This window comes from Paramisgurnus dabryanus, chromosome 9 (genome assembly GCF_030506205.2).
Source record: "Paramisgurnus dabryanus chromosome 9, PD_genome_1.1, whole genome shotgun sequence".
Lineage (NCBI taxonomy): Eukaryota > Metazoa > Chordata > Actinopteri > Cypriniformes > Cobitidae > Paramisgurnus > Paramisgurnus dabryanus.
Window position 1 is genome coordinate 11,419,103 of NC_133345.1, and position 12,196 is coordinate 11,431,298.

Consider the following 12,196-nt stretch of genomic DNA (forward strand, 5'->3'; position numbering starts at 1 on the left):
AGATTGGTCTATCATTTTTGGGACATGAGATATTTTTTTGAATTTCTCTCAGGCATGAAAATGATGATGTAACATTTAGGAGCAAAAATACACAAAAGTACTCCGTAACTAGAAGCTAAAATGGCAAATATCTCCACAGCTACAGTAAATTTTCCAGGTGAACTGACGTAAGCTGGGATAAACGTGATCCACACCGCACAGAATATGAGCATACTGAATGTGATGAATTTAGCTTCATTGAAGTTATCAGGCAACTTTCGGGCTAGAAATGCCAAAATGAAGCAGAAGGCCGCTAAGCAGCCAATGTAACCCAATACACAGCAGAAAAGCGCTACTGAACCCAGGTGACACTCTAAAATAATTCGGTCACGATATAGCCATGTGTTTTTTACCGGATAAGGAGGAGCAGTGGTAAGCCAAACCACGCAAACCCCGCCCTGCAGGACAGAACATATAAACACACCTAGTCTTTGCTGAGGGCGACGAAACCATTTAGCTGTGTTGTTACCAGGCAATGTGGCTTTAAAGGCCATAAGCACCACTAGGGTTTTACTGAGAAGACAGGAGAGGCAAAGGGCAAAGGTCAAGCCAAAAGCAGTCCGTCTAAGAGGGCAGGCCCAGTGTGATGGCTGGCCCAGGAAGGTCAGCGCACACATGAAGCAAAGGGTGAGAGAGAGCAGCAACAAAAAGCTCAGTTCTGAGTTATTAGCCCGAACCAGAGGTGTGTCTCGATGACGGAAAAAAATCGCAGCAACTGTCATTGCAGCAACAGCACCCAGAATGGCTGTAGCGGCGAGGGCCATGCCGAAGGCCTCTGAGTATGACAGAAATTCAATCTGCTTGGGGATACAATGGTTGCGATGCTGGTTGGACCAGAAGTCTTCAGGGCAAAGCATGCATTCAGGCTGATCTAAAAAAGGGCACACAAAACAAGAACCATGTGACGGATTTCTCTGACTGGCATGTCAGTGCTAACATCCTTTTAGGAAAAAAAAACTTAGCTCAGAGAGTTAAGGGGGTCGCACACCGGACAGGCAGCTCAGCGCCACGCCGTTCTAAAAAAAATTAACACTTTGTTTTCTATGAGTATTTGCACACCGGCGCCTGTCCGCAACACCCAGCTACGACTCAGGAAGCTGCTCAAATACCTTTCGCGCCACAGAGCACATAGTTTACAATTAAATAACATTATATTTGTCCCAAATCATTAACTCTTTCCCCGCCATTGACGAGATATCTCGTCAATTAAGAGAAAACGCTTCCCCGCCAATGACGAGATTTTCCGTCTTTCCGCAATACCGCTATTATATAATTCCGCAACTTTTTAAAACCGGAAGTATTGCCCTATGGCAAGCTGCTGCATGTCCGTGTCTGTTTTAAAGATCGCTCTGAAAGGGATCTCTATGAAAAGTCCGTCACAAAAATGGAATTATTTTTGCTTTTTGCTCAAAATATGGTGTTTTTGCAAAAACCTACCCATATTCAAAAGCTGATTGCAAAAGAACCACTAAAGGTAGGATGAAACGGTTTTTTTTGTTTGAAAGCAGAGGGTCTGTTCTTTCATTTGGTATATTGTATGTTTATTTATTTAAAGAAGAACATTTTCTGGAAGGCATTAAACTTTGGTGAAAATCATGAAAAACGCTGGCGCTGGCTGGCAACTTTTTTTAAAAAACGCTGGCGGTGAAAGAGTTAATGATTAACTTTGGCTGCTAACGTAAATTTTGCATTTTAAAGTAGACGCTGTCTACTGACTAAGCTAGCGCTATTTAATGTGCACTTCCGGTGTATGAAACCTCCAAGTTGTCCTAGACGCAGCGCTGCGCATCCGGTGTGCGACCCCCTTTAATGTTTTGTATTTAGTCTTTTTACAGGTTGTCAACAGTGACATTTGTTGCTGTTTTATGTATATTTATGTATATCTGAGGCTGACTGAACATTATAACTTTCTTGTATGCATATTCTGGGTCTCCTGCATATTGATAGTAGCTCCCTGATGCTTGAAAATTATGTAAAATATCCCAGAAATGAATTATTGGAGAATGTAAAGGAGGTAAGGTACAAATAATTGTTTTATTCGGTCTGAAAATAACAGAGAGTGTGTACTGGTTGGCCTCTTTTTCTGATAACTAGATCAACCTCCATTGCACAAATAACACTTTCTTTTTGATAATTATGTCCATCACTATATGGTTACAGACGCCGCTTGCAAAAAGCAAACTGGTCTGAGGTCGGTTGCTCGTTCATACGCAATCAGACGCGTCCTCGCATGGGGCGATGCGAATGACTTGATATGGACAGTGCGTTTACAGCGAAAACACGCGCTATTCGCCTCAAACGCGCCTTCGCCCAAATTGAAAATATTCAACTCGAGCGAAAAATTTGCATGACACGAAGTTAAATCCCGCGAGTAATCTAGAGCGAGTAACGCGATGCCCTTGGTGTATACGTAGCATTTGTTTTGGTAAACCATTCTTTGCAAGCCTGTAAAAAAATAGGTAATTGAAATTTGGCTCCCCTGTGATGTCAGAAGAGAATAATACCGCCCCTTAATCTGCACTATCCATGGCACTGCCATTTAGTGCAGAGATCAACTAATTTGCATTTAAAAGGACACACCCAAAAACGCCACATTTTTGCTTACACCTTTAAAGTGGCAATTTTAACATTCTGTAATAAATTTTCCATGTCGTATTTGAGCTAAAACTTCACATATGTACTCTGGGGACACCAAAGATTTATTGGACATCTAAAAAAAGTCTTGTGAAATGCTCCCTCTAAAGTGTACCCCTGCTTAACAAGGGTCAAAATAATGTTATTCATTAATAAGGTGCCATTCGTTTCAATAGCATAGCTGACTAACTGTTAACCGAGCTACCCGACCAAAATCATAATATAACACAACGTATTGTTGAACATGAATTTGTATTAAGTGAATCGCACAACATACAATTGCTAGAAAAAACAACGACACCCCACTCTAACCCCGCTGACTAAAATCAATGTCATGGGGCGAAAGAAATTAAATTGGTTATACAAATTAATATGTACAAATTGCCATGAGATTGTGTTGGTGGGATCATACCAGTAGTATTGCTGATACTGCCCTCAGCACAACGCATACAATCATAGCAACACACAGGTTGACCCTCTTGTATAACCTTCCTGAATCCTTGTGGACAGCTTGCAGAACACACAGATACTGGTACCTGTAAGTGAAGACAGCACGTGGCAAAAATATATTCTTTAGGAACTACATGCCAGAAAAAGATTTGATAAATTACAAAGAGATAGTAAACAATATAAAACAATCACTAATCATCTGAAACGCTAGTACCTGAATATGATGCTACAGTATAGTATATCATTTTACCTTCTTTGTTTCCCCAAACCAGATGATTTGCTCCTGGTTCAACACCAACTGCTGTGCTGTCGGCAAAGAGGAGTCAAAGCGACCCACTGTAACATATTGTACCGGACCTTCCTTTGTCTCCCTCTGCCAGTTCACTATGTCATATGACCCAACAGGGTCTCCATTTTTATCAAAGTAAATTAAATCTCCAAAAATGTTTGTGTAGTTCACTTTCATCAGGACCTCAATGACCTAAAAACATAGAAACATAAATTAGGCATTAAAACTCAGATTTCCTTTTAACCATTTTTACATAATATAAAACATTTTGCTGTACCTGCCAGGGCTGCAAATTAAGGATATCAGGGCACTGTTGTCTAAAGACAGACACATTTTGTCTCTCACATAGAAGCAGGTTATGCAGTGCATGTGCAACAGTGTAAACAGCTTTGTGCACGTTATATGTCACCCTGAGCTCAGACACATCATTATAGATACTCTGAGTGTCCCTGATACTCTCCTTGCCGGTACATGTGTGGCTGTATCGGACTGGCTCTGTTGTAGAGGCAAAAGGAAGAGTTGTGTTTAAAGAGCACTGGAATTGTGTTTCCCAGAACTCCCTTGCAAATGGATTATAGGGCTTAGCCAAAGGCTGCATGCTTTCGAGGAAGCTTTTGAGGCCCGGCATCTCAGCTCGGCGGATGGCAAAGCCAATGGTGCCACTAAGGGAGGGGTAGTTCTCTTTGGTAGAAATAAGAGTGGAGGTCACCCATGCTTCACTAGCCACCCACTGCTTCCCAGTCACATTCTGACGTACTATTTCGTCCACCACCGGCTTGATATCCTCTTCGATAGCGAAAACCACCAAAACACGTGCCGTCGAATCTCGAATGGTCCTAACCATTTCGTGCAGCTGCTGGTGGGTTGGTAGTTTGGGTATGATAATCCGATAAGCGACACAAACACCAAGGCGGGTCACTTCTGCCGTGAACAATTCTATGCCCGTGCGCCCGTAAGCATCGTCAGCGCCGACCGTGCCCACCCAGGTCCAGCCAAAGTGCTTGACCAGACGGGCAAGAGCGTTAGCCTGATTAACATCACTGGGAATTGTGCGAAAGAAATAAGGGAACTGCTGCTTGTTACTCAGGCAAGCGCATGATGCAAAATAACTCACCTGTGACAGGCAAAGGAATAGAGGATTAGACAAAGAGAAAAAGATGAGTTAAAATAGAGATTTTCAGTGGCAGTACATATTCAGTATATACCATGGGCCCCAAAAGTATTTAGATTTTTTTGCACACTTACAGTATGTAATATTTAGTACAGATTCTTAAAATCGTAATATGTCCAAACGTTTTGCTTAATATATATATATATATATATATATATATATATATATATATATTTGATAACACTTTTTTCGATAGTCCACTTTAGACATTTTACTAATTATAAGTTACTTTGCAACTACTTATCAACTACCAATCTTTAGAGAATTAGTACTGTCTGCTTAATATCTACTAACACTTTATTGTGATTATATCTCCTCAGACATTTAACTGTCTATAAGTATCTTTGCAGGTGCATGCCAACTTATTCCACTAACCCTAACCTCTTTCCTTACCCTAACCCTTACAGTCTACTAATACTCTAATGACAGTTAGTTGATGTATAGTTGCAAATTAATGAAAGTTAGTTGACATGTAGTTGCAAAGTAATTTATAGTTAGTAGAATGTCTAAAGTGGACTATCAAAATAAAGTGTAACCATATTTTTTGCTAGATGGTTTGATTTTTGCTATCATGTGCAAACACATTGAATTTGAAAGTCTTACAGTATGTGACCAGATACTTTCTGGGGCCACTGCAGTATTCTCTTAGTCTTAATATCTTATGCAGTTGTGACCCAGTCTGTGAAAACCCAGCTAAAGTCTATTTTTTATGTTTTCTACATAAAATCATCTTACATAATGTAAAGAACATTCTGTGAAAATATAACCTTAGTAAGGACATGACAAAGATTGGAATCAAAGAGTGAAGTTAAACTTTGATGCTCCGAATCAAATTATTAGACTATGAAACTTTAGTCTGGATTTCACAGACAAAATCACAATTTTGCTCATCTTATAAAAGCATCTCGGTTTATCAATGTTTAGAGACTGTAAAACAAGACAAACATATTATTGACAACATCCTGGTGTCTGATCTCCCTCCTACCAGTGGGATACGAAACAAGTTAAGGAGTCTAGAATTAGCCATAGACAAGGTGGATCCAGAGTCCCCAATGATGATGGGGATGCTTGGGGAAGAGCACACCCCAGAACTGCTTCTCTTCATGGGTTGAGAGACCACAGACAATGCCGTCCTCACAGATAGAGTAGTCAATCCACATGTGTCATACAGCCTGTAGCCCAGAGTTATGTTTGGCAGGAGTGCAGGGTTTCGGTTGATCTCCTCAATGAAGTAGATCATTGACTGAGACCAGCGGAACACTCGCATGTTAAACCTATGAGAGATCAGACTTCCGGTTATTCAGACACAACAAATAGATTTAACACATGCATAATATTTTACAAGCAAAAAGCGGTGCTTAAATGTGTAAAGCATTTTTAGTGTACTTTAACTTTTTGGACCACTTTAAATTGAATTGCTGATTGCCACAAAAAATATGCAAATCATTGTGACAATTCTGTAAAACAACGTTATTATAATATAATGATAATTTTTTTTACAATGACGTTCATCAATACATGTAGAACAAAAACAACTGTCTGAAAGACACAAAAGCCCTAAAATTTGTTTTGGCTCAATTGTATTTTTTTACCCTCTACATGTCTTCTGGTCTGGTTGGCTTGTAAAGTTTAGCTGGTGGTCGATGCCTTTAGAGTGGATGGGAAACATTCCTGCCAGAACTACGTGGCCTTCCTTATGGACCACCGCTGAGTCTAGGTCCCTCCAGAGTTTACAGTTTTCATCTGAGACACTTTGAATTGGGTAAAAGAAAGAAAACACCAAATGTATGGTCTGGAATACTGCCAGCTGTATCTCCATCTCTGCACAATGGTCTGTCTAACTGACAGACAGCTGGAAACGGAGGCTGTGGGTCAGAGACTTTATAGAGGTAATATTTTGAAGAGACTCTGCAGGGACATGACAGGAGGTTAGGTATACAAGATACAAGGACACACATGCCTGGGCTCACACACACACATGGACCAATGAATGCTTACACATGCTGTACATACAGACACAATAAAAACTCAAAATAAGAAACATGGTAGGGCACCACCTAATTCACAAAAGCATGATAATGATCTTATAAAAAAGGTGTCCTAATACAGCACCAATGTCACAATTATGAATGTTTACTGAATTTAAGATAGTTTGCAAATCCCCATTTAACACTCCTAAATTCATAATGGATTAAAAAAATTCAGCTTTTATAGCTCATTTGGTAGAGCATGGTATAAGGCACAACTATCATAAAAGGTTGTGGGTTCGATGCACCAAATGTAAAATGTAAATGCTTTTTGAAATTTAAGCTTTGACAATGGATGGTTAAAAAAATGCTTCTGCAATTTTTTTGAAAATCCATAATTTGTACACTTTTCTTTTTGTAAAATGCTAGGTTTCAACCCAGAGTTGGGTCAATACAGGACAAACCCAGCCTCTAGATTAAATGTTTATGTATGACCCAGCAATGTGTTAAAAAAAACAGCATTTTGGGTTAAAACAACCCAGCATAGGTTAAACTACCTCCCAACGGGTTTGTACCTTTTTGATCCAATGCTGGGTTGAAAATAACTATGTGTTGACCCAAGGACAACATTTTTGTAAATAAACCTAAACCCACCCCTAACCATAACCAAACCCTAAAATCAGAGTGAAATGATAAGTGAAAACCAATGGTCTAGAAGCAGCTAATCCTGGTTGTAAACTTAAACTTAAAACAAACTGTAAACATATTTCTGAAATTTGATTAGTTGATTCAAAATGTTGTCCCATGGTCAACATAATATTGCCCTGAGGACATCAACCACTTGGCAAAATCAGGAGAGCCGTTTGGGCACTTCAAGGTCACTACTTTAACAATCTTTAAATAAATGTGCTTAAAAGGTTCTTCACAGTGATGCCATAGAAGAACCACTTTTGGAAACAATATTCAGTCAAAGGTTCTTCACATTTTTTTTCATACATTTTTATAATCGAACCTTTTTTCCACTACAAAGAACCTTTTGTGAAACAGAAATGTTCTTTAGATGTTAACGATTCTTTATGGAACCTTTCTTTTATGGTATTGTGAAGCATCTTTTTTAAGAGTGAACAGATACAAAAATTAAAAAAAAAATAAATGTCACAGGTTTCAAATGTATCTTTATTTGTTAATAATATTACAAGACACACCAAAACACTACTTTTGCAGTTGTGTACGATGTGATAGCAATGTAACACATAACATTTCCCCAAAGATTGGAATGTCTTCCTCTCCATCTCTCCTCTTTCCCAAAACAATGGAGAAGCAAATAGGCGTGTTTGCCATGTTTAGCTGAAGCAGAATAAATTCATCAGAGTGCATTTGTTTTTGCAGTGTTCAGTGAGTGAAACAGAAGGGATGTTGACATGTTTAGCTGTTTTTAATGAGCTTAAGGTGCATGGACATTTGATGTTTCAAATAACTTTTGAGCAATGTATGAGTACTGGCAGAGCAAAGAAAGAATCTGGTCTAAATGTGAGACAAAAGGGTAAAAAGAAAAAAAAATCTGCCTGCAAACTGAATGCTGTCTCAAGGTTTATGTACCAGGTTTACCATTAATACTGGGGAACGCATTATGCATTTATAAGTGATTTGGGGGGCAATAGCAAAATTCATGTGTGTGCACAATGTTAAAACTCATGAAAGCATTTATTTAGGGAACTATTCATTATTCATAAAATGAATCTTTCCAATTTAGTTTTTAATATATTCTTTCTTGCCGGATTTGGACAACAAATATCTCTTTGTATTTTTCTCAGGTCTAAGCAGAATGATGTAACACTTTGGGGTGAAGATACACAGCAGCAGGCCGTAACTGGAGGCCAAAATGGCGAAAATCTCCACAGCCACTGTGTACTTGCCCGGTGAGCTTACATATGCGGGAACAAATGCAATCCACACAGCACAGAAGATCAACATGCTGAAAGTAATGAATTTAGCCTCATTGAAATTGTCTGGAAGCTTTCGAGCAAAGAAGGCCATCAAAAAACAAACAGCTGCAAGCAGTCCTATGTAACCCAGCACCAGTGAGAATGCTAATGGTGAGCCCACATCACACAAAAGGATAATCCGGGCGGTTTCACGGGTCATGAGCTTAAATGGAACAGGAGGTGCCACAATTAGCCAAGTGCAGCAAATCACCACTTGCACGGCTGTGCACAAGAAGATGATGGCGCGCTGCTGTAGAGGGCCAAACCATTTCATCACATTGCTGCCAGGTAAAGTGGCTTTGAAAGCCATGAGCACCACCACAGTCTTCCCCAGAATACAGGAGAGGCAGAGAGAAAATGCAATACCAAAGGCAGTGTGGCGAAGCCCGCAGGACCAGGATGTAGGCTGCCCAATGAAAGGTAGCGCACACAAAAAACAAAGCCACAGGGAGCTGAGAATGAGGAAACTGAGCTCAGAGTTATTAGCTCTGACTAAGGGGGTGTGATGTTTGAAAGCAAATATCAGAGCAACCGCAATAGTGAAACAGGACCCCAGCAAGGCCACGGCTAGCAAAGTGATTCCCATGGTATCGCTGAAGGAGAGGAATTCGACCAGTTTGGGGATGCAGGTGTCTCGTCTAGTATTGGACCAGTACTCAGGCAGGCATTTTTCACACTCTATGGCATCTAAACAGACAAATAAGAAAATATTATAACATTTTCCTTCTGTAATCTTTTATCCAAAATGTGTTACCCTAGTACCTACAGGGTTACAATAAAAAAAATCAGCAAAAATGAAGATCTGGTCAGTACAGTACAGTACAGTACAGTACACACACACACACACACACACACACACACACACACACACACACATAGGATAAGAGGAGTTGATTTAGGACACACCTGTCTGATTGCTAACCTCCCCAGCTGCACAGAGAATGCAGTCAAAGCAGCAGAGAGGAAAGTTTGGCCTGGTAGCCTTTCTAGTGCCTGGAGGACAGCTGGTGCTGCAGATGGACACAGGAACCTGCAATTCAGAAAGCAGACCAACTACAGGGATATACATCGTAAATTGATGAATAAATACCATTCTAAAATACATGAGATACAGTGGGTCCAAAAGTTTGAAATTGGAATTATCAGTAGAGAAACATGCTGATGTTTTTTTTTTTTTTGTATGTCCCTTATTAACTTATGCACTTGAAAAGCCACATGCTTGTGCAAAACTGCATGTTATAATTGCACGATCTAAGGTGTTCCAGTATTTAAAAAAAACTAATAAATAAATACATAAAAATAGCTATTAACTAGGTTAATGGATTTAACCTATTTTATATAAAAATTTGCTTATTTAATTTGTGTCCTAGAAATACAACAGAAGCTTAACTATTTCTCAGTTTTCAATTCAAAAACTTACATTTAAAAATTTCTTAGTTTTATCATTTTAAAATTCCCAAAATATTTTAAATCCAAGGTTTTTAAACTTTTGGACACTTCATAGACGGGGGAAAGGAGAACAGGGAAAATCGTAATTAAGTTACTAGACAGAAAACTCTTTTAATACATGCATAATTAAATAAAATTCACACTGGAGCTTTACTTGTCTCTGGTTTCCATTCCAGATGATGTTTTTCTCTTCAATCACTAATTTTGGCTGCATTGTTTCATCAAACCTCCCCACAGTGGCGTACTGCACCTCTCCATTGTCACTGAGCTGCCAGTTGATAAGATCATACATAGCCACAGGATCTCCGTTACCATCAAACTTCGTCTCCTCACCAAACTCATTAGTGAAGTGTACATTCTTCAGATAATGCAGAAGCTGTGCGTGTAAGTAAATTGATAAGACAAGGATGAAAAATTATGAGAGATGTATATAATAAGATAAAAAAGGCAACACTTGCAAATCATGGTCCAACTTCATTTTAAACAAGAGAACTTTCTAGAGCACAAGAGTTAAATATAAAAACAACAGGAATAAACTGAAAACAAATATTGTGTCATATCTTATACCTCCTGTGGTTGTATGGAGCTAGAGTTGGGGCACAATCCACCTTTGAAAGGTCCTTTGCCTGGTTCACAGTGTAGCATTGAATCCAGAGCGTGAGCAATTGCGTACACTGCTTTATAAACATTATAGGAGATTCTAAGTTGGGATACATCGGAGTAAATGTTGCCTGTGTTAACTAGTACTTCTGAGCCATTACACGGGCGTTTAAGAGGCGAACTTTCATTTTCTTTACCTAGAGAGCACTTAAACATTTCCTCCCAGAACTGTAGTACAAATGGGTCCTGAGGGTATTTGGAAGGATGCAGCCGTAGCAGGAAAGGCTGCAGGCCGGGAATATCAGCCTTGCGGATTGCATAGCCCATGGAACCTTGCAGGATGGAGTGAAATTCAGGTGTGGAGAGAACAGCTGCTGTGATCCAGGCCTCGCTGGCCAACCACTGTATACCAGTGAGGTTTTGCAAAAGGGCTTCCCAAAAGATAGCCCTTGCATCTTGTTCTAAAGCAAAGACCAGAACCACGCGGGCACCTGTCTCACGAATTCTCATTACAATCCTGGACATCTCTGCTTTTTCATGGTTCTTTGGAATTATTTCATAAAATGCAATACATGCACCCAGTTTTTTAACCTCGTCGTTGAAGATTTGAGCACCTCCACGACCATAAGCATCATCTCCTGCGAAAGTTCCTATCCAGCTCCAACCAAAGTGTTGCACTAGCTGTGCAAGAGCATCCACTTGAAAGAAGTCACTGGGCATAGTCCTCAGAAATGCTGGAAACTCAAGTTTATTACTGAGACATGCACAGCTGGAGAAATAGCTTACCTGGAATAGCAAAAATGAGAGGAAAAAAATGTTTTATAAGACATTAATGTACCTCAGTTGTGTTTCAAATGCACAGCTCACCTGTGGAACATGAAAAACGCCTAAAAACCGTGCAACCACTAGGGATAATGTGGATCCTCCATCACCAATGACAACAGGCACTTTGCCTCGGCACCCAGGATTCTCCAAATCTTCTTCATGACCACTCATCAGGGCCAAGGCTGTGCGAAGGGCATGGAAATGGGTACTGCATGAGTCATAAATCTTATAACCCAGAGTTATATTGGGCAGGAGTCGATTATTTCTGTTGATCTGCTCTATAGCAAAAATCATTGTCTGCATCCACCTAAAGGTTCGAAAATTAAACCTTTTGCAAAAAAAGCACAATAAAAATTATACAATTAAAAATAATCACCATAAACACATTTTTGTTTATAATTAAATAGGTTTAAGACTGTAAAACACCCTGGTTATGGTCCTAACAGTTTACTTAATAAGAGACTGAATGTGAGTCTAAACTTTCATTGGTCAATTCTATAAAATTTAAATCCTAAATAGGAATACAGTATTATTTTTTGGAAAAGCTCTATTAAATGACTTACCCCGAGCAGTGCGTTGGATTTGGCTTTGCAGTAAAAGACAGTAGAGATTCCAGCACTGTGTCATGTAGAGAGAAGAGGGCGCCAATGGTAAGGTCTCCCTTGCTGGCCAACACGGGCAGGTCTGAGGTGCTGCGGATAAGTCGACAGGTCTGAAAGAGCTTTGAAGAGATTAAAGTGCTGAGTAACAACACCATCAAACACACATGCACACCTTGAAATGGCAT

General features: G+C 39.6%; 2 protein-coding genes across 2 annotated transcripts; both read right to left on the minus strand.

Annotated features, from left to right (window-relative positions):
- Positions 1–11: 11 nt before the first annotated feature.
- Positions 12–6,390, minus strand: olfcw1 (olfactory receptor C family, w1). Its single transcript, XM_065278696.2, has 6 exons — positions 6,176–6,390; positions 5,569–5,857; positions 3,690–4,526; positions 3,374–3,604; positions 3,086–3,209; positions 12–910 (listed from the first exon to the last, which is right to left on the minus strand). The coding sequence occupies exons 1-6, from the start codon at positions 6,250–6,252 to the stop codon at positions 12–14; spliced, it is 2,457 nt and encodes an 818-aa protein (XP_065134768.2). The 5' UTR covers positions 6,253–6,390.
- Positions 6,391–8,299: 1,909 nt separating this feature from the next.
- On the minus strand, positions 8,300–12,196 carry LOC135773979 (extracellular calcium-sensing receptor-like). Its single transcript, XM_065283911.1, has 6 exons — positions 11,973–12,196; positions 11,452–11,737; positions 10,552–11,370; positions 10,139–10,360; positions 9,442–9,565; positions 8,300–9,222 (listed from the first exon to the last, which is right to left on the minus strand). The coding sequence occupies exons 1-6, from the start codon at positions 12,194–12,196 to the stop codon at positions 8,300–8,302; spliced, it is 2,598 nt and encodes an 865-aa protein (XP_065139983.1).